The sequence below is a fragment of the Zeugodacus cucurbitae genome, chromosome 3, assembly GCF_028554725.1.
Source record: "Zeugodacus cucurbitae isolate PBARC_wt_2022May chromosome 3, idZeuCucr1.2, whole genome shotgun sequence".
Taxonomy (NCBI): Eukaryota; Metazoa; Arthropoda; class Insecta; order Diptera; family Tephritidae; genus Zeugodacus; species Zeugodacus cucurbitae.
This window is the reverse complement of record NC_071668.1, coordinates 10,853,505-10,877,089: the sequence shown is the minus strand read 5'-3', so window position 1 is coordinate 10,877,089 and position 23,585 is coordinate 10,853,505. Positions and strand designations below refer to the sequence as shown.

The following is a 23,585-nucleotide window of genomic DNA, read 5'->3' as shown; positions in this document are numbered from 1 at the left end:
GAATCCTTACCAAAAACATTGTCTCTTTTCTTCTTTTGGTTGGCGACCAAGCTTCATCAAAAATATGAAAAGAAGCTCGAAAACGTCTAACAAAGAACCAATGAAAGTAAAAGTTAGGTTAGGTTAGAATTCGTTTGTAACTGCTTTAGATACTGAAAATCTTAAAAAATATATAAAAATAATATTAATTTTTTTAAATATTTTTTTAATAAATAAATAAAATTTAATTTCTCAATAAAGTCAGTAAAATAAATAACGGTAATATAAACCAAACGGGTAATGCAATGACACTACCACCAGCATTCCATAGCACCTCCCATGAGTCATCATCGTCAGTAAATTTATTGCAACCGTCCGTTTCACATAGATGACACTTTTCTAAGGCGTTGCCGAATGCAAGCGATTTACAGGTGTCATCGTCATACAATAATGTAGTGCAACCACGCTTCGTGATAGAGGTGCCGTTGACTAAAGAAGGAAATTTTATAAAAACAAATTAAAAAATTTAAATATTTGTAATTTCAACCAAACCACCTTTCAATTGCACCACATAGCAGACGGCATCATCCATTCGGCTCGACATACGCTGGTGGCGACGATGGCGATATCTTCGCTCGTCATCATCATAATCATCGTCACCATCATCCTCATCCTCTTCGCTGTCATCCGCTGGTTTTTTAGTTGTCTTTTTCGTTGTTGTTGTAGTAGTTGTTTTATTATTATTAATAAGATTACCAGGACGTAAAGTGGTTTTATTTGCCACAACAACAATATCGTCCTTTCCGGGCGCACTTGTATTATTTGAAGGATTCGTTGTTGTTGTAGTCGAATTCTTATTAAATGTCGATTGTGTGGTGCTTTTAATTGTTGTTGTTGTTGTACGTCTTGTGGGCGTTATGGGCAATTCACCGCATATTTGCATTTCATTAAGATCCTCACCATCTTCGCAATCGTAGCAATCATAACATTGCAGCGCTGTGGGGAGGCAATTAAATATTATTCTAAATGAAATTTAATAAATTTTCTAAAAATATATAGCCGATATCTATATATTTTCCAAACTGAAAAATTACTGAAATTTTTGATAATCCAATTTTAGGAGGAGTTCCATATAAAATTGTGAGATACCGTGATTAGATTATTCGATTGATCATCATTTCGCATGAATGCTTGAATATTCGTATTCAGAGGTGTCTCAGTAGTTAAAGAGTGTAAGAAACTCAGAGTAGCCTTGTTACATTCTTAGTTTATAGGGATTTTAAGGCGAAATCTCTGAATGTTTTCTGGAGATCATTAGTAGATATCTGTATATAATGGGTAGTTTGGCTTATGAGACAACTCTTCAGGCTTGTATAAGACTATAGAGCGATGAAGACGGCGTAAAAGTTGTAGGATGTACCAAAATACTTTTTAACTGAAGTTTATTTTCTGCCAAATTATGAGAAATTATATCTTACGCTATAAAGGGAATTATATGCTTCGCTGGAGGCTTAAGATCAGTTTCTGACGCTGTCTGTCTTATACTTGTCAACAATGCAGACTCCAACAGGAAGCATAATAGTTCATAGAATATATATGAATCAGTAGTATTTCCGAGGGTCTAGGATTCCAAAAGCTGTCACTGAAAATCTTGTTGTTATAGGAATGTTCGCTCTTTGAACGCAATACCCAGTGGGGCTTGCCTCCAAATTTTAAGTGGCATTCGAACATTTTGAAGATAAAGAGTAGTCAAATACCTAATATAAAAGTAACTCGACGAAAAGAACATGTCCTCGTATGCACATATATGTAGATTGATTCCAGGAGGGATTGGAAAAAGAATTTACAGTTATAGACGTGTTCGAGTTCAAAATTGACTGTATTAGACCTTGTAGTACAGATCTTTGAGGTTCTTTTGATCACATGTTGGGATGAAAAATTATTGTTTGAAAATAGTTACTTGTACGGGAGCTCACATGATCTCGAACTAAACATATAAACAGTTTAACCTATTAGAAATGCTTCAACTGTAGTATTCAATGTTTTGTAATAAATTTCTTTCTTTCTTTTCAATTAACTTCACTTTTCTTATATCATACACAGCTGTTATTATATTTATTGCGAATAATATCGCTTTGCTTGCAGACTTAGTGTCTCTGTCTTATCACAAACCCTGTCCTTGGTGGTTATTAATGCTTTTTAAATAGATAACAGTATAAATTTAGAAAAAATAAAAATAATATTAACTTTGTAAGAATAAACTTTCTAGAAAACTAGATATAAATACTTGGCTACATAACTAATATTTATGAGTTAGGTGCGTCGGCAGTGTTATCAATAAATACACATATAATCGTACAAAAACAAATACACAAAATCAGCAAAGCGACCTTAAACCTCAAAGTAAAATAGCAATATTCCCCTTTTCATATAAATTTCACTATATTTCACCTGTGATATCAATCTTTATCGTTTATATAACAAATGCTTATACATATGTTTTTGTATGTATGTGTGTACACGCTTTTGCAATTTTATCGCTAGCAATTAAATATGAATAGCTGTATTGTAACCTTTAGTGTTCGCAATTGATAAGAGTACAAATATCAAACGCGTCATACTCACCACACTCACTTTACTGTTATTGTGACTAATACCTAAAAGTCAGCACTTTGAATAATATATACCACAATATATTTATAAGAACAACATATATATTTTTTTATTTTTTATTACAAAGCAAACCGCACGTGTAGGGCATTAATGGGCGGGGCTTCAGCACTACTTACTCATAATCATTATGAAAATTTTTTACCAATCTCCATCTTTCTACCAACTCTACCTTTAGTGCCGTTTAGTAAAATTTATAATCATTCAAATTTGATTTACATATCTTATATTTACTCATAACTCATATATAAGTCCATGGATTTATGGCTGCATTCCACTGTTATTGCTACTAGCACTTTCGCTCAAGAAACCATGGTATACTACATATTTGTATTGTATTTGTTTATACATGCCTAAGCCATTTTACACTGGCTTAATGGTAATTATTTATGTAAATAGTATAAAATATTCAAACAAATTGTCAACAAGTTGGCCTTAAGTGATTAGTGGGTCTTTAAATTTTAAATCGAGTACTTTGTTTTGGAATTTTAATGTGTTCTTTAGGATTTGGTTTTGGTGAACAAAAATTGTAATATTTACACACATGAATTACTTCAGCATATCAAAGTAATGCGTGTAATGAAAAGGTGTATTCCAGAGCGAGGGGACACTTAATATAAAAATGTGTAAAATAGTAGTTTTTTACATACAGAATCATGTAAAAATAATAATCGAAAAATGAGAAAAAGTTATTTAAAATAATTTATTAATTTTTGGTCGCTTACAAACATTTTTATTAACCCTCTTGCTTTATAAAATATTATCATCTGATATAATATATAAATACAGTTCAACTTCCATAACTCGTATTACTATAGTCCATAAAAAAACTTCGAGTTAGAGACTTCAGAGTTACGGAAGGTAATTTGTATGAAATTTGACTTCTATTGTCATTTAAAGAGTTCGAGTTAAGGGGAAATTTGAGTGATAGAAGTTCAACTGTATTCTAATAATGATTGATTTTTAATAATTCTCGCCTACATTTAGAACAGTGTATCAGAATTCTGTATTCATTGCAGACATGTTTCATTTATTATCAACACAATTACTTATGAATATAAATTTCTAAGTATTTTCAATAGTTTCAACCATTTAAAGTGGATCTAAACTACCTATATCCGTTTCAGATTATTTCCTATTATAAGTCTATTATTTCCAGTAATCTTCCAGACAATTTTATGATCCACAATTTATTTATCTAACTTTATTTATATTATATAATACACAATTTGACCCACATATTCGTCATATATATTGTATAAAGTCCATTGAAAGTTGGAAACCCTAATATTAGGTTAGAAGCACCGAGGTTCTCGTGATCTATATATGGGGCCTTGAAAACCTATGGTCCGATTTCGGCGATTTTTAGAATGGGGCTGCCACACTATAAAGGTAGTATTTGTGCAAAGTTCTGCATCGATATCTTCACTAGTGCTCACTTTATATATTGTAAAGTAAACGATTCCGATCGTCTTCAAAGTTCTGGTATATAGGAAGTAGGCGTGGTTGTGAAGCGATTTGGCCTATTTTCACAACATATCATTGGGATGTAAGGAAACTATTACCAACCAAGTTTCATTGAAATCGGTCGAGTAATTCCTGAGATATGGTTTTTGACCCATAAGTGGGCGACGCCACGCCAATTTTCCATTTTGTAAAAAATCTGAGTGAAGCTTGCATCTGCCATTTCTTATGTGAAATTTAGTGTTTCTGGCGTTTTTCGTTAGTGAGTTAACCCACTTTTAGTAGTTTTCAAAAAAACCTTTGTATGGGAGGTAGGCGTGGTTATAATCCGATTTTCTCCATTTTTGGACTATATAAGGTAGTACCTAAAAGAAACGACTCCAGAAAGTTTCCTTGATATAGCTTTAGTAGTTTGCCAGATATGTGCAAAAAACTTAGTAGGGGCGGGGCCACGCCCACTTCCCCAAAAAAATTACATCCGCATATGCCCCTTCATAGTGCGATTATTCATACCAAATTTTACTTCCATAGCTTTATTTATAGCTTAGTTATGGCACTTAAAGTGTTTTCGGTTTTCGCCATTTTGTGGGCGTGGCAGTGGTCCGATTACGCCCATTTTCGAACTTAACCTTCTTATGGTGCCAAGAAATACGTCTTCCAAGTTTCATCAAGATATCTCAATTTTTACTCAAGTTACAGCACGGACGGACGGACAGACAGACATCCGGATTTGAACTTTTCTCGTCACCCTGATCATTTTGATATATATAACCCTATATCTAACTCGTTTAGTTTTAGGACTTACAACCAACCGTTATGTGGACAAAACTATAATACTCTCGTAGCAACTTTGTTGCGATAGTATAATTACGGAACACGAAACCATTTTGCAAACTAATTAAGTAGTAGATTTTGGTAGTTAGGATACTACAAAAATAGTTCTCAAATAATATATTTGTTCAAAAAATAACGGGAATTTTTGGTTTTTGAAAAATTTGATGTATTTATTATTGAATTTATCGCCTTCAAAAAAATCCGCATTCGATATTATACAATTATGCCTGTGCTTCTATCAATCGTCGAACCACTTTATAGTATTATAGTATAATCTATTGTTCTTTCAGCGATCCCTCGCAAGCTTCAAAAACGATGCTTGTATCGTACTTCAGAAGGAATTAGTATGTATATCAACAAAAAATAAATAAAATACAAAATAAAAAAATTTTAACTATCAGACTTTTGGATAAATGGAAATTTTAAAATTCCGGTTATTTTTTGAACACACCTCATATATCTATGTATAACCGAAACCTTCCAATCAAGCAAGAAGTTTTATTTCAAATTTGATACTGTGTTCCAAAAGAGCTGTCCATGTTTCTGAAACTCTGAAAACTAAGATCCACCATTCGTACTATTTAAAGTATTTCGTCTCAAAACAATTTTAAAATCTTCTAGCCACCTAAGACTACTTCTCAGCCCTCTTATAAGTGGACTGCACTCATATTGCATCCAAAACGCAACATTTACAAACCTTCAATAATTGTAATTCCAATAAATCCAAATAACAGCAACAATGTCAATGCACTTTTGGTATGCTTAAAAACTTTCCCAAACATTTTCGACGCATTCACTATTTACCACAATAAATAAAAAATATACACTTTGTCAAACTGAAACTTTTAACCACGAAAACTTATATGCCACAGCATGAATCACTAAAATTTACCAGAACTCTACACACAAATATGTGCAAGACGCAAAGTCAACTTCGAAAATGAACTGAACTTTGGCAAATTACTAACAAAACTGAGTGAAATCATTTGAATTTCGTTTGCGAAATATTTCGGCAATCGCAATGCTGACAATCAAAAGTAGAAAATTACAAAAAAGAAAAGAAATATTGAAAATAAACAACAACAAGATATGCAACGAATAGAAGCCGATATGTGATGTTTCATATGTTTGTAGACATATGTATGTAGCTTACTGATGCAAGACTAAAATGAAGCTGCTTTTAGTACCAAATTTTTAAAATGTTTGTATGTTTGTCTGTATGCCCACAGTTTCAATGCAAGTATCAATCGAAATATTGATAATATCTTTCTTAAAATTGCCTTTACACTCAGTTTGTCGCTGCTTGTTTGGTTATTGCTTGTCATAGACAAAAATTAAAAACACCCATTATCAGTTCCAATTGTGGTAAATAGAAGCAAAAACGGTTGGTTTTCGTCGAAATGTTATGTGTGTATGTTCTTTTGTATTCAAATGAGATGCAAAACAGTTATAGTCTAGATATAGACTTTCATGATGGTTCTCAGTTCAAATTTGTTGTTATTGAAACGATTTTGAGATACCGCTATTAATTATGTTTTTTTTTTCAAGTAAAACTTTGTTTGTGACTTGCACAGTATAATAATTTCTATTTTGGTGCTCTACTGGAGTTAAAAAACACCCCAAGTGTATAGAACAGGGTAGCATCTGAAAGTGGTGCAAATTAACAACTTTTTTCTATAAAAAGCATAGTTGTTTAACGGTATTTTTATACCTTGAACAGGGTATATTAAGTTTGTCACGAAGTTTGTAACACGCAGAAGGAAATGTCGGAGGCCCTATAAAGTATCTATATAAATGATCAGTATGTTGAACTGAGTCGATTTAGCCATGTCCGTCTGTCTGTCCGTCCGTCCGTCTGTCTGTATATATACGAACTAGTCCTTCAGTTTTTAAGATATCGTTTTGATTTTTGATTTTGCAGATATTATTTTCTCTTCAATAAGCTGCCGATATCGGACCACTATATCATATAGCTGCCATACAAACTGAACGATCGGAATCAAGGGCTTGTATGGAAAACTCTTCTTTTTTTTACTTACTTTTTCTTACGTCTTTAGATTTGCTGAAACACATAGTTACTAAAAGAAATGCACCTGTGAAGGGTATATTAGCTTCGGTACAGCCGACGTTAACGTTTTTTTCTTGTTTTGATGTCCGTTTGCTATTTCTTACTTTGGCTAATACAGTTTTAGCCGAGCTCCTATGATCGCTCATATGTACTTATGACAGCTAGCATAACCTCAAATTCGTAAGCTCATAAACTTGATAAGAGCTCCTCAAAGTTCATAAAGCTTTTTGGATAGGGGCTTTCAGAATTTATTCTCGGTATATTAAGTTGTCACGAGTGTTGGACGGTTTATTCTTATTAGAGACAACATTGTGAAAGAGTCTATGATAAAAGCTTTCAAAGTACATAAAGTTTTTTAGACGCAGACTTCTTGATTTTTTATCGGTTCTCGAGTGTTGGATGATTCATTAGTATAAGTGACAACATTGTGAAAGAATGCGTGTTAAAAGCTCTTCACAGCTCATAAAGCTCTTTGGACGCAGACTTTCTGAATTTTTCGTCGGTTTCTCGAGTATTGGATGGTTCATTCTTATAAGTGACAACATTTTGAAAGAATCTGTGATAAAAGCTCGTAAAGTTCATAAAGCTTTTTGGATGCGGACTTTCAGAATTTCTCGTCGGTTTCTCGAGTGTTAAAAGATTCATTCCTATAAAGGACATCATTGTGAAAGAATGTGTGATAAAAGCTCTTTAAGTTCATAAAGCTTTTGGATGAAATTTTGAGTTTCCCATGGTCTCCTCGATTGTTGTATGGTTCACACATTGTATTTATATTAGAAAGCTTTATATAAATAAAAACACTTTTTTTGTTTTTTTTTTATAGTAATACGGTTTACTTTATTGTTTCAATGTCGATAATGATTTCTAATACTTATATTTACGAAGTGATTACTTTTTGTTTTCCTTTTGAAATATGCATTAATTAATATTGTAAATTTTTTCTAATTTCAAATACTCGCATAGCTTCTTTTCGCATAAAAAATAATGTTACTTTTTCTTTAACAAAATATGTATGTATGTACTTAACTAGTTCTTCAATTTTCATAATTTCATTAATAAATATTTTTTTTTATTTTTTGTAATAAGCCTCAATGGTGCAGTTGCTGCAATATATGTATGCAATTAAATTAATATATATAATATTTTCAACGTATGCAACTACACATACATATACTCGTATACTTAAGCCTATTGTGTTGTTAACATGTCCATTAAGTTCTAAATTTCTGCGATTTTTTAATTTTCACCAGCAAATTATTGTAATTTCCAGCAAGGCAAATGAGGTTCGCTTAGTTTTGTATGAAAGCCTCTTAAATACACACTTAGTATCTATGCGAATGCGTGTTAACAATTGTTTATAAATTTTATGCGTAATATTAAAAAAATATACTATAACAGGGATTTGAACAACACACAGCTGTGACTCATACGCCATGGTAGATGCGTATAAAATGGTGGCTCAGAAAATAAATGATTGACGAAATACATTGCAGTTGTATTATAGCACATGGGGTTTGACGAATTGCGGTTTTAAATGTGTTTGTAAAAAAATATATATTATGTCAGGGTTGCCACCTAGTAAAAATTATAATAAAGAGAGTAAAAAATAATAATATAAGGTTAAAAAAATGACAAAACCAATAATAATTAAACTAAATAATTTTTGGATACCATAGTGTTGCCACCTTTTCCACACAAATATACATTTATTTTATATACTTTTTGCTGTGTGGACTCAAATATTAAATTTTAATAATAAATAATATTTTGAAATTATTAGAATAAAATAAAAAATAAATTTAAAAAATAATTACGGCTAGAGTTGCCAACTAACATATAATTCAAATATCCAAAAAGCATATAAAACTGGGATAATTTGAAAAAAATCTGCGCAACAGTACAAAAGATTCTTAATAATACTAATTATGAATGGAAATTATTTTGAAGTAGGGTTGCCAACTAAAGACATTTTTTACTTAAAACTAAAGACTGATTAGTTTAAAAATTGTTGGATATAAAAAGTTGACTTTTACGGAAAAGTATAATTAAAAACAGTTATTATTGCCTTTGTCATAAAATTTGTTGATGTAGGGTTGCGTTTATTTAAAAAAATATTTCAGTTTAAATTTTTTTAATTTAAATAACGGTAACAATATTGGCTTAATTTAAAATATAAATTTCAATTGTATAGAGTTGCCAACTTTGTATAACAATTATTATTTTTTAATATTCAATGCTAATTCCGTTTTTGAAAATTCGGAGAAAGCAAATAGCACAATTATAAAATATTTGTTTGCATTTGCAAGAAACTTTGTGGATTAGGGTTACCAACTATTTTTTACATTTATATTTCTTGTTTTACTAATCAAATTTATTAAATTATGAAACTTTCTGAAAAAAAGATTTGCGAATAAAAACTATTTTCGAGTGCATGGAATAGAGTTTTCAACTCAGTTTTGTATACAATTATGTTCTTTTTATTTAATTTACTAAGGCTAAAAAAATATATTTTCGAAACAAAAAAATAGTTTCATGTGCAAGAGAATTTCATGGATTAGGGTTGCCAACTCATTTTTTTACATTTAATTTTTTTTTAGTTTCTAATAAAATTTATTAAATTATAAAAGTGTCTTAGAGAAATTTATTTCTGAATGAAAATAATTGATTTATTTCTGAATGAACTTCATGGAATTGGCCACCCTATTTTCACTCATTTTTTCACATTTAAATTTCTTAATTTCTAATAAAATTTATTAAATTATAAAAGTTTCTTAAAGAAATTTATCAAGAATGAACTTCATGGAATAGGGTTGCCAACTATATTATTGCCTTTGTCATAAAATTTGTTGATGTAGGGTTGCGTTTATTTAAAAAAAATATTTCAGTTTAAATTTTTTTAATTTAAATAACGGTAACAATATTGGCTTAATTTAAAATATAAATTTCAATTGTATAGAGTTGCCACCTTTGTATAACAATTATTATTTTTTAATATTCAATGCTAATTCCGTTTTTGAAAATTCGGAGAAAGCAAATAGCACAATTATATAATATTTGTTTGCATTTGCAAGAAACTTTGTGGAATAGGGTTGCCAACTATTTTTTTTACATTTATATTTTGTGTTTTACTGTTCAAATTTATTAAATTATAAAACTTTCTGAAAAAAATATTTCCGAATAAAAACTATTTTCGAGTGCATGGAATAGAGTATTCAACTCATTTTTGTATACATTTATTTTCTTTTTTTAATTTATTAAATTATATAAGGTTAAAAAAAATATATTTTCGAAACAAAAAAAAATAGTTTCATGTGCAAGAGAATTTCATGGATTAGGGTTGCCAACTCATTTTTTTACATTTAAATTTTTTTAGTTTCTAATAAAATTTATTGAATTATAAATTATTTCTGAATGAAAATAATTGATTTATTTCTGAATGAACTTCATGGAATAGGGTGGCCAACTAATTTTTTTTACATTTAAATTTCTTAATTTCTAATAAAATTTATTAAATTATAAAAAAAAAGAAAATTATCAACAATTTCTAATAAAATAAAAACATTTTGTTTTAATTAAAATATTTTCAAATAAAAATTATTTTCGAATAGAGTTGCCAACTAATACAAACAGTAAAAGTTGTTTTATTTTTATTTTTTTCTTTCTGAAACTACGCAATGCGTCAAATAAATAATGTTACTCAAAATTCTCAACTAAATGTAAATATTTTAAGGTTCTTCAAACCGCTTAAATTACGAAAAAATACAAATATTTACTTTCAAATATTTATTTTGTTTTCCCCAAAAAATTTACATTGCCAAAATTACTGAATTTTTTTTCTGAACTCAAACAAAGCACTGCTAGAGTTGCTCAAATACATTTATACATATACATATATATGAGTATGTATGCATGTAAATATGTATACTTGCTACAGTTTTCTCTGACTTTTAATTATTATTACATAGTTTTCATTCGTTTTTGTTGTGATTTTTGTTTGGTTTTTGGGTAAACATGCCGATGACGACTACTTGGTCAATATTTATGCTGTATGTATGCATGTAAGTACGGGGGGCCATAGAATGCTCATATGCTTTGTTGGCATACATTTATGAATTGTTAACACTGAACTTTAATTGCTAGTCTAGGTATTTCTTTATTTGTTTAAATTGTATTTTTATTGCATACATATATATTTTATGCACTATACACATTTATATGTATGTCTTGCATGTGTGTGTGTGTGTGTGCACTCTATGTTTGCATTCGCCAAATTTTTCAGTTGCCATGCTGTTCTTCAAACATTTCTGTTACTTTGTTTATATTATTATTCATATTTTGCTCGCAATTAACAAAAAATATTACCAACTTTAATTAATTTCCGCTTTGCTGTGTTTAATTTTACGATTTTTATTAAAAGCATGCGAGTGTGTGATTTTCTTGTTATTTTTGTTATGCTTTTTTTTATTTGCATTCAAATATTTTGGTAGTGAAGAACTCACTGTGTTCTTCTTCAATGCATTGCACATGCCAAACACACACACACATACAGTTATAACGTATGTTTGTATGTATATGGATTGTGTTCACTTATCGTTATCAAATGTGTAATTTTATTCTTTTTTTGCGCCGAGATGTAGTATATTTGTTTGTAAGCTTGCTTCGACGTCTCAGTCACTTTATAAATATAGCACAGACATGTATATAAATATTGTTGTTGTTGTTTTTTTTTGTTGTATTGAAGACCGAAGCATTTGCGAAACCACATCAATTGTTTTTGTTATTTTTGTTTGAGAATACATACATGTGTTATACATATATTTATATACAATTACCAGTTAAATATGTAACCTTGTCCATTATTGCCATGCACTTTACACTTCCGCATTTGCCATTTAATATTTTTATTTTCCAATTCTGTTTTCAAATATTTTTTTTATATTTTTTTCTGTTAATATTTTCACTAATTCTTAATTTTTTTTTTAATTTTTTTTTTCTTTTGTTTAATTTTCCTAACTTCATTCAAATTTTTCTTAATTCCTTTCTTTTTCGTCACTCACCTGCTTTCGTCTTTATGTTCGTGACACATTACAACAATAACAACAATTTAATAATTTTCTTACACTATACTCGTTCGTCGCTTTTTTCTACATATTTTTTCCTTTTAATTCTTAAAAAACTTAAAGGCATTTGGTGAATATTAATCCTTATAATTTATAAATAAATTTTACTACAAAGTTTTTTTTCATATAATATTTGATTTATTTTTATTAAATATTTACTAATTTTCTTGATAAAATAATATTTTTGTAAATAAATGAAAATAATTTTAAATTCAATTAAGTGAAATTATATATACAAATGTCTAATAAAATTTTATTTTAATTTGCTGTAAAAATATATGAAGCCTTTCATCTCCAATATCTCGTTTAATGAAACAATTAATAAGCTAATTGTTCTCGATTTAATTAATAATAGTGCACAATAAAGTTTAAATTGGTAAGAAAATAATTTTTAAAATCCGTTTTCAAAAATACGTGATAGATGATTTCAATAATAAATTAAATTACTGTTCAAATTCATTCGTATTGGCTTGGGAAGAAACGAAATTTTAACCAATAAAATCAAACAATTTTACTTTTTTTGTTAAATTAAATTGAATTAAATCGCGTACCAAAAATAATGATACAATTAACCTCTAAATTGCCACCACTAATTGAGTTCGTTCGAATACCAGAAATGATTGAATCATTTAAGAAACTAATTGTTCTCAATTTAACATATCATAAGGCTCAATTAAGAATAAAATGGCATAAATTAAATTGAGTTTGTTCGCATACCAAAAATAATGATACAATTAACCTCCACTAATTGAGTTCGTTCGAATACCAGAAATGATTGAATAATTTAAGAAACTAATTGTTCTCAATTTAACATATAATAAGGCTCAATTAAGAATAAAATGGCATAAATTAAATTGAGTTTGTTCGCATACCAAAAATAACGATACAATTAACCTCTAAATTGCCACCACTAATTGAGTTCGTTCGAATACCAGAAATGATTGAATAATTTAAGAAACTAATTGTTCTCAATTTAACATATAATAAGGCTCATTTAAGAATAAAATGGTAAAAAAAATATATTTTTTTTAAATTATTTCCAAAAAAACGTTAAATGATTTCAATAACAAATCAGATTACGGTTCAAGTTCAATAGTATTTGCTTGAAGGAAGGAAATTTTAAGAATTAAAATAAAAAAATTAAATTTTCGTTTAAATTAAGTGTGTTCGAATACAAAAAATTATGATTTAATTAATGTCTTAATTGTCTCAACTAATTCACCTTTTGGGACATGCTAATAGGACTTTTTAACGACACAATTGTCGCTGAAATCTACTACTAGTTAATAGAAAAATTATTTCGAAGAATTTTGTAAATTAGGCATATTCCGGAAGGATATTGCAACTTAGTAAGTCCTAATACTCGCAATAAGCTTGCTCCTGTAACTAGAAATCTAATTTTTTGCTAATAAAAAACAAAACAGCTGTTTGTCCGTAGACTTTGAATTTACATACATATGTAGTCTACCCAAAGCACCATATATATGATGTAACGATAGATCATTAAGTGAAACAATTGTAGTTATTCTTATAGACTACATAATGAATGCAGTAAGAATTGTGCAAACCATGTCTACTTTCCCAATTATTTCAGCAAATTAATGAAAGAAACAGTCCGATCTTATGGAAACTACCAGATGATGACTGATAAGCCTATAGAATTCTTGAATTCTATGCCCGAGGTTATTTTGTAAGCTAAAATTCTTTAAGAGATTGCTTCGTTACAGTCGCTCACAGATTCTTCTATCTGGTGAAAGAATCGGTCCGATCTTATAGAAATTTGCAGATTAATATTGATAAGCCTTCAGAGTTCTAGAATTCTATGGTCGGAGGTACATATGTCTAAAAGCTTGAAACCTTTGAAGAAAATGCTTTTCTCTTGACAATTGCTATTTTCTTCCTGACAATCGCTCACAGAATCCTCTATATATGATCAGCTATTAAAACTAGTGTTTCAGAAACGGAAAAGCAAACTTCGAACTCAATTTCAGTTGTCTCAAGAGGTCGATAAAAAACTCCAAATTCAAATTTAATTAAATTTCAGCAATATTTAAAGGTTTTCACTATAGTAATTCACATCATACTAATACTTATGAAATATCAAAGTTTTACATACATATTTCACTAAAGCCGTAACGGTAATAACACGCAATGTAAGCCGCCTTAAGTGAATGTTAGTGATTATTATCGTTTTATTTTTTTATTATTGTAACAAATCTATTCTCATAAATATATATATGGATTTTTATACGTTTATGTCTATATTTACACAGATAACAGTATTGAATGGATATTTACAGTGTGTGCACATACGGTGGTGACTCAACTACACATTAAACTATATTAAACACAAGGCATTTAACTGGCAACGTTTAACACTTTAACGCTTACGGCGGAATACACCGTTGAGCGACATATTGACCATTTAACTTAACCTTAAAATTATATTGCACCATTTCATAATAGTTTTAACTTCGCTTTTTCGTGTATACTCTCTCTGCTAATCGTTCAAAAACAGCCGGCGGGTTCTAACGCACACCACTTGCGCCTTATCAAGCTTCATATTCACCACACTTTTGCGCGCAATATGCTGACGATTGCTACAAGTATTGTTGACATGCCGACGCACCATGAACTCCAAGCCCAAGTAACGCTGGTGGTACTGCCATTGCAGCCGTCCGTATTGCAAATGGAACAGTGCAGTTCCGAATCTTCCTGATTGTCTATACCACCATTATTATTGCCTCCCTTACCCTTACGCTTCTTTTTCTTATCCTCGTCGAGGTTCGCATTGCGCGCCAACTCTGGTGGCCAACCCAATTTGTTGCCCAATATTTGACAGGCGTCCGAGTCGGCGGTATCCAATTGACAGAAGCGTGCTGTCACTATTTCGTTGGTGTGTGCTGTAATAAATATTTGCGAGAGCCTGCATTAGTTCATTGTCTTTAAATTTGTATGCCATTTGGGCGTACAGTGTGTTAAAAAAGTATGCAACATTTCACTTACGATCTTTCGCCACCACCTTTTGGCAGTTCATTAGTGGTCCATTACTAGCGCCCGTGTCGAAGTACGCAAAACGATTTAAATCGAAAAGCCAAGTACCGGTTGTTCTCATTTTGTCCAAAGTACATTCCTGTTAAATAATTTGGAATAGTTGTTCATGAAAGTATATGTATATATTTTGGCGCTATGAGATTTATAAATATTCGTTGTAATTTTTTGATAGGACCATTGAGAGATTTAGTAGGGAGAGTTAAAAGTATAAAAATTGTGGTTATGTTTTACTATGAAAAACTTTTACGTACACCGCATTTCTTAGTGTTCTAGTACTACGTGCCTATTTCTGGTCTCATGGTTCAGAATTACAAAGAAAGTCTTGGATTCAATATAAGTTCCGACTAACATCAAAAACTCGTTTTCCTTCAAATCAAAACTTATTTCTCGATTTCAAAACTTGAAAGAAAGCAGTTTTAAACTAAAAGGTCCAATGAACACAGAGCTTCTAGTAGGGAAGTATAGTTATGCACTTAGATCTGTAGTAAATTTTGCTCTATTTTATGATATTTAGTCAATTTCTTCCACTATACTCTATTCGGTAGAAAATAAAGCCTCTACACGGTAAATATAATAACCAATTCCATATAAAACTGGTATTTGATCCCGAAATTGCCATTAACATTTTCATATTTTCGAGATATCGTCTAATAATGTTATTTTCTGAAAGAAAAAAAATGAAATGAATGGAAAATTTTTCGCTTTAGTAGTTGAATATAGTTATTCTTAAAACAGACTCAAAGATTGGAAATATTTTAATTTATTTTCCAATATTTAAAAAAAAAAACTCGACCTGTTGTTTAAACAGTCCGAAATACCGACATTTTTCGATTTATGGTACTTAAAGGTTTTGAAATTTTGAAAAACTTGGCAACAAACTATTCCTACAACAGACTCAAAAAAAGGAATTTTTTCGGTTTATTTTTAAAAAATATTTCAAAAACATGATTATACTGTTTCTGAAAACCTACACCAAAAAGGAAATTTTCAGCATTTTTTCATCTGTTAAAACTTCTTGAAAAACTTGATTATACTGTGTCTGAAAACTAACTCCAAAAAGCAAATTTTTCAAACTTCAGTTTTTTTTTCACAATTTTTTCGAAAAATTGTGAATAATCTGTCTTAAAGGTGAGATTTGAGAACTTTTTTTTCATTTTTTTTTCTGAACCATCAACATCTCACGAATATTGTGTTAAAGGTGAGTCGGAGAAAAACTGACAAAGTTACAGCAGGTTGAATAACGGTACCTCCAGCTATCTGCGCTGAGTGTACAAAACTTTGAATCGATTTTCCCAAATATGTCATTTTTAAAGTCGGTGACCAGCCTACAGATAAAACTACTGCATCGATCGTTTTGAAATATATTTTTTTTTTTAATTACTAACAATTTTACAATAACAAATAGGTCGATTTTTTCGTCTGAAATCGTCATTTTGGCTTGAAAATGGTACCAAAAATTGAGAAATTAAAAAAAACTCGACGTCAATTGAAAGATAAACTAATAAACTAAAGAAAGCATTTTGATTTTATGGTTTCGGATAATCCAGTGATGCTGTAGGCTGGTCACCGCACAAAAACTTCTTTTCGAGGTGCCTGAAGAGATCGACGATAAATTCGTTATTCCTCGCTATTTTTCGATAAAACTTTTTTTAATTATCCTTCAAATGTTGTACTTTCATATAATAATAAGTAAAATAAACCTACAGCAATAATTTTTTCTAAAAAAAATCATGAAAAAAGGTCTTTTTTCGACGAAACAAACCTTACCCCCCCTTAAAATAGACTCAAACAAGGACTTTTTCCGTTTTTTTCAAAAAATTTTGAAAACCTGATTATACTTTTCATAAAAACCAAAAAGGAAATTTTTCAGTATTTTTGTCAAATTTTTTCGAAAACTTGAGTATAATTTGTCTAAAAAAAACTCAAACTAGGAAAATTGTCTTAATTTTTTCAAAAATTTTGAACTCCAAAAAGTGAAATATGCAGTATTGTTTTTTAAACCTGAGTATATTCTTTATTAACAAAAAGGTTTTAAAATTTTAGAAAACTTTAGTATAGTATAGATATTCTTAACACAAACTCTAAAATGGAAATTTTTTCGATTTTTTTTCAAAACTTGATTATGAGACTCTAGGTAAATTTCAGTATTTTTTTTATATTTTTAAAAACTTATACTCCAATTGTCTCAAAAAGGGTATCTCAAATAATACTGTTTGCTTCAGAGGTAAAATAATCTTATTTACATTGCGTAAAAAGTAAATACCCACTAGAGTAGATTTCCAATATATATTTATCTACGGAATTTTCGCAACTTATCTGCACTTGAGATCATAAATCATTATCAGAACAAACAGTAACACAGACAAAAAAGAAAACAAAATCAACAGTTAATATTGATAATAGCCGAAAAAATTGTATTTCAACGACAATTTCCCAAACACCAATATACACACATACGTACATTTGTATGAGCGCAGATAAACAGTACCTTGGCACAATTTCGCATATACATTTTTTTCACTTAAGCCAAAATATTGTTAGCTCTAAGCAGTTCTCATACGCTTATGTACTTGTGTACTTATTTCTATTTACATTTGTATTTGTATTTATTTGTGTGTTGTGTGACAACCGGAAGGCTACCACATTCATAATATCTATGACGTCTCTCATGTTTACATGCCGTCGTTGTTGTTCACACGAAATCTACAGCATTTCCTATTTCTATTTTCAACTTTCTTTCTTTACTTTCATTTGGCACGACATTACACACAAGTGAATGCGCCTAGAAGCCGGCTAACACAACTCCATTGCTGCATTTATCAATTTGTTTACTCTTTGCTGGCAGCCACAATTGTTCAATTCTCAATTAGTAATCCAAACAAATTGTATTGTGCTTGCCTACATGGGAGACATGTTGGCCCAGGGCACAGTGGGGTAGTGACGGCGCACATAACTAACGACCTCTACCACAACGAACGTTGATGGCCACTGGCGCTTAGGCATTGGCGTGTTGCCAATGGCGCTTATAGCTTATGAAGCTCCAGCTTAAAAGTACATAATCTTCGAGAAACTAACGCAATTGCATTCGCTGGCTCAAGTGAAAGTATGTAGTTGTGCTTATGTGCTAGAGGTGGGGATTTGTACGGGTTTTTGAATTGTGTCACAAATGTGTTTGTGTTGGAAGTTTATTATTTTCATCTTTGTTGAACTGTCAAAACAAAATTGCAGTGAACTGTAATAATCCTTAAGGACTTTGTAATAGGTCAACGCTCTTTAGCATAACAATAATATTTTTCTCTACAAATTTCAAAATTCACCTTTACGCTAAAGTTCCATTAATGATGATTTATCAGAGGCTGACCTCCATCCGGTCTATATATCTGCATAGAAAAGTCATTACTTCAAGTTTTTGATTACCGCATTTTCACATGACTAGTCTTCTCTTTCTTTGAGGTCTACTATATGACTTTTTTTAATGGAAAATGGGCGCGACGTCGTCCATTTATGGGTCAAAAACCATATCTCAGAAACTACTTGACCGATTTCAATGAAATTCGGTATTTAATATCTTCTTCACACCTGCCCTACTTTCCATATAACTAAATTCTGAATTCCATCTGATTCCTTCACTCTATAATATATACATAAGGAACCGATGAAGATAGCGGAATAATACTGTATATCTTCTGTGGCTTCACTTATGGAAAATTTTTCGAAATCGGACTCTAACCTTTCAAGGCCCTGGATATCTACATGAAGAAAATATCGGTAAATCTCTCAGATATTTTAATGTAATTCAGACTTCGTCTAATAATGTGTCTCTATACCAAACAAGTAAGGAAGGGCTAAGTTCGGGTGTAACCGAACATTTTATACTCTCGCAATTTATTTATTTAACTTTATTTATATTATATAATACACAATTTGACCCACATATTCGTCATATATATGGTATAAAGTCCATTGAAAGTTGGAAACCATAATATTAGGTTAGAAGCACCGAGGTCCTCGTGTTCGATATATGGGGCCTTTAAAACCTATGGTCCGATTTCGGCGATTTTTAGAATGGGGCTGCCACACTATTAACATAGAATTTGTGCAAAGTTCTGCACCGATATCTTCACTAGTACTTACTTTATATATTGTAAAGTAAACGATTCAGATTGTCTTCAAAGTTCTGGTATATAGGAAGTAGGCGTGGTTGTGAAGCGATTTGGCCTATTTTCACAACATATCATTGGGATGTAAGGAAACTATTACAAACCAAGTTTCATTGAAATCGGTCGAGTAGTTCCTGAGATATGGTTTTTGACCCATAAGTGGGCGACGCCACGCCCATTTTCCATTTTGTAAAAAAATCTGAGTGAAATTTAGTGTTTCTGACGTTTTTCGCTAGTGAGTTAACCCACTTTTTGTAATTTTCAACCTAACTTTTGTATGGGAGGTGGGCGTGGTTATGATCCGATTTCTTTCATTTTTGGACTGTATTAGGAAGTGGCTAAAAAAAACGACTGCAGAAAGTTTGGTTTATATAGCTTTATTGGTTTGCGAGATATGTAGAAAAAACGTATAGGGGCGGGCCACGCCCACTTCCCCAAAATATATGATAAATATGCCCCTTCATAGTGCGATCCTTCATACCAAATTTTATTTCCATAGCTTTATTTATGGCTTAGTCTCTGATCACTTTGGTATATATAACCCTATATCTAACTCGTTTAGTTTTGGGTGTTACAAACAACCGTTATGTGAAAAAAACTATAATACTCTCTTTAGCAACATTTGTTGCGAGAGTATAAAAATTGTCAAAATCGTGTCAATACTTCCCCTAGTTCCCATATACCTAATTATAGGGTTCTCAAAAATACGATGGGTTTTATACTTTAAAAATCGGTTTATACGCGAAAAATATTAGCCAAATTAAGTGAGCGTATAGTCTTGAATATAGTGTACCTTTGTGGTGAAAATGGGTGAAATCTGTTTATGAATTAACTATGCCCTCATGTACTATTTATGGTGGTTTTAGTTATTCTATTGGACTTTATGCCTAATATATGGGTAAAATTGTGTTATCTTAATAGTATTACATCAATAATCGTGAGAATATAAAATGTTTGGTTACAACCGAACTTAGCCCTTCCCCCTTTTATATTCATTAGCCGCACCACTGAAAGTCTGAAGTTTTGACATAATGTGTTAATATGAAGGGAAGACCCCTTTTTATTTCACACAGAGATATTCGGAAGTTAAGTCTTTGTATTCATGTATAATAACACTTACCTCTGCCTCAATGCTGCGATTTGATTTTAAATTCGCACAACTTGGATTAACGCTGGAATCGCAGACATAACATTTAATTGCTGCAACTGTTGAACGATGAAATATATGCCAAATTTTCGAAAACAAGAGAAAGAGATATTTTAGTATTCACAGTAAAGATATGGAGGTAAAATTTTACGTTTACACGCGGAAATTATAAATATTTAAAAGTATTATGTATGAATTATTATCAAACTTTTTATATACCTATTATTTATTTCTTATTATTAATTTAATATGTTTCGAGTCATTGTCTTGACAAACATTTCTTTGAATATCATTTTTAGAACTTCTTTAATTAATGAAGCGATACTTCATTCCTTGTTAGATTATACTATATTCCTATTTTTTTGAAAAGAAACGAGTTGTAGAACTAGCTACGAAACTAAAAACAGACACAATAATCTAACGATGGATCTCATCACTGTCTTTATAAACTGAATTTGATTGGTATCTAAATTCTATCTTGTGAAACGTTCCAGATCAGACAAATTTCAAGTCTGCAATGAAAATTTGATTGTAAATCTACACATAATTCAATGCTGTAACGAAAAAAAAACATGGTAGAAAAGAAGAAGTCTGCTGTCCAAGGCTTGATCAGAAAAGATGAACCAAAAAATATAGCATTTGTCGACAGATATCTTATGGAGAACGAAGATATTACACATTTAATTTATATTTTAATATATAATCAAATACAATAGCAAATTTCTTCAGAATCTAAACTTTCAATCAGTCTTTTAGAGCTCTTCTTTACATAGTTAATTTGACTGATTTCACCTGATTCCTTTTTATGGGCAGTAGTTTTTATGAACAGTACAAATATCAATTCCTAGGAGCTAGCGTTATATATTCTATAGAAATACCAAGGTAAATTATATTACCGACACGGACCGCAAATTGTTACTGAGAATTTGTAGGAATGTATTATAGATCAGTACTAATACTATATACTACGCATCTTTGTATCTATCTATGATTCTATGGGTCTAAAGAGCATACCTTAAGCAATTTTATGACTTTTCTGGGGTGCAAATTTCTGACAAATACTCGCTTTCGGATAAGAAAAACATCAGTTTAACAATTGATTGAAACAGATTTTAACACCGACGGGTAGTTACAAAGACATTCATAGATTTTATTTTGAGAGATTTATTGGCTTTTGTAAGAGCCTTAAACAACTTTACTTTTTCAAAAGAGGAAAGAAAATATTAATATGAAGCAGTTTTACTTCAAGCTTCGGTATTTTTTATCTACAGTAATGGTTTTATTTATGAAGTAATACAAATACTTCAACTCTTATTTTAAAAAGAGCTTATTTTTTAACTCAAATCACTTTTCTCTTTGTTTTAATTTATTATTTTGATTTATATAAAATTTTATATTAAATATTATATATATTTTTTTTTTTGGGATATTTGGGGATAGCTTATTTAAATATTTTACTATTTTTAATTTTACGCTGTTTTATTATATATACAAATCTAATTTCGTATTTTTTTTTTATTTTAATAGGTTTAAAATTAAATTTTTATTATATTATCATACTATATTTTTGATACTTTTTGTTTTTTTTTTCTTATTATTATTTATATTATATTATTTAAATAGATTTACTTCTATTAATTCATGTGTTACATTATTTTTTTATTATATTATAATACTTAATTTTTTAGATTTTGGATTTTTTGTTTCTAATTGATTTTATTATATTACTAAAATCAATTTATTTCAATTAAAATAATTGATATCATAATTTTTAATGATATTATTGAATTATCGTTGTTTTTGGTTTAAAATTTTTCAAAATTATTTCAAGTAACTCAAATAATTAAATTTATTGTATTTTATGTGTAAATTTGCTAATATTTTCAAAATTATTTTTATTTTATTTAGGATTTGATATTTTTTTTTATTTTATTTTTTTCTATACTTTTTTAATTTTTATTTTTATTTAATTTTAATTATTATTTTTTTTGTTTTTAGTATTTTTTTATTTCTCAAATGAAGTTTCAATAGGTTTAAATAATTTAGTATTTTTGTTCCGAACCGCTCCGCTTTCAAACACACACACACACACACTAACCATGCTGAACGCGCTGCAGCAGCAGCAGCAAGATGACCGGCAAGATGAGCAAATGTAGCACACTTGTAGGCGCGTTATAATAACTGCACATTGCGTACACCTTTCAAATCGCACTAACACTAAAACAAAACTCGCGAAAACACTAAACTTCTTGTTCAAAAATTAATAAGTAATTTTTCAAACTTTTGTAAAATTTAGCAATTTTTTGTATATTTTCAATAAAACTAAATGGCACACAAAAGTATGCTTCTATTACGCATATAATGAATGAATGCGACACACTAAGCTGCTCAGCGCTAAGTCGCTACACTACGTAACGCTACACGTTTCGTCCGCGTTAATAATCCTTTGCGTGTCACAGCGTTTTGCAAACTGAACCAACCGACAATGTGAAACAGCAGCTGAAAGCCAAAGCACCAACGACTGGCCGGCCACAGACCGTGTCGTGTGCGCCACAAGCCGAAGTGTTGTGTAGGCGAAGGTGCGTGCGAATCCTGTCGCTTGACGGCACGAAGTTGCGAGGAAATTTTTGCAAAGACAGCAAGTAAGTTGCAAAGCAAGGCAATGATGAAGCATGATTTAGAAGACGCTTTGTTTTTGTGTTTTTGCAACAACGCCAAGAAGGAATTTTTTGTGGTAGTTGAAGTGAAAAAAAATCTCCCTTGTGTTTGTTGGCAGGACGAACGCGTAGGGAGTTGGCGCTGGCGCTGGCGACGAGCAACGAACAAGCAGTTAAAAGTTGCTGTGGGAGTTGTTAAGTTAAATTCGTTACATTTGTAAGCGGTTCGCTGCCAGCGGCGACTATGACGAAGACGTCGACGACAGGAGTGCAGTGCCAACGCCAGCGGATGTTGAATGAAAATAAAGACGACAGCGCGATGAATTTATGTCGTTTATGGTGACGTCGCAATTGACAAGCGGCACTACAGTCGTATGACGCGCAGCGGAAGCAGGGAGGAGGTGAAGAGCGCGAGTGGTATTCCAAATCAAA

At 30.6% G+C, this 23,585-nt stretch overlaps 2 protein-coding genes and 1 long non-coding RNA gene across 4 annotated transcripts in view; 1 reads left to right on the top strand and 2 right to left on the bottom strand.

The window, feature by feature from the left end:
• LOC128920067 (uncharacterized) overlaps positions 1-23,585 on the top strand; it is a 102,417-nt gene that overhangs the window by 49,599 nt on the left and 29,233 nt on the right. The window lies entirely within an intron of this gene.
• LOC105210893 (uncharacterized) lies at positions 198-5,935 on the bottom strand. 2 transcript variants are annotated; one of them, XM_054226348.1, is made up of 4 exons: positions 5,840-5,935; positions 5,645-5,743; positions 535-975; positions 198-468 (listed from the first exon to the last, which is right to left on the bottom strand). In XM_054226348.1, the coding sequence occupies exons 2-4, from the start codon at positions 5,727-5,729 to the stop codon at positions 224-226; spliced, it is 771 nt and encodes a 256-aa protein (XP_054082323.1). In that variant the 5' UTR covers positions 5,730-5,743; positions 5,840-5,935; the 3' UTR covers positions 198-223. The 2 variants fall into 2 exon arrangements, with proteins under 2 accessions (XP_054082323.1, XP_011180393.3); XM_011182091.3 differs by having other exon boundaries at positions 200-468; positions 5,645-5,930.
• On the bottom strand, positions 13,601-22,996 carry LOC105210827 (uncharacterized). The gene is made up of 4 exons (XM_054226349.1): positions 22,595-22,996; positions 20,470-20,555; positions 15,142-15,268; positions 13,601-15,038 (listed from the first exon to the last, which is right to left on the bottom strand). Exons 1-4 carry the CDS (start codon positions 22,683-22,685, stop codon positions 14,701-14,703), a joined length of 642 nt encoding a protein of 213 aa, XP_054082324.1. The 5' UTR covers positions 22,686-22,996; the 3' UTR covers positions 13,601-14,700.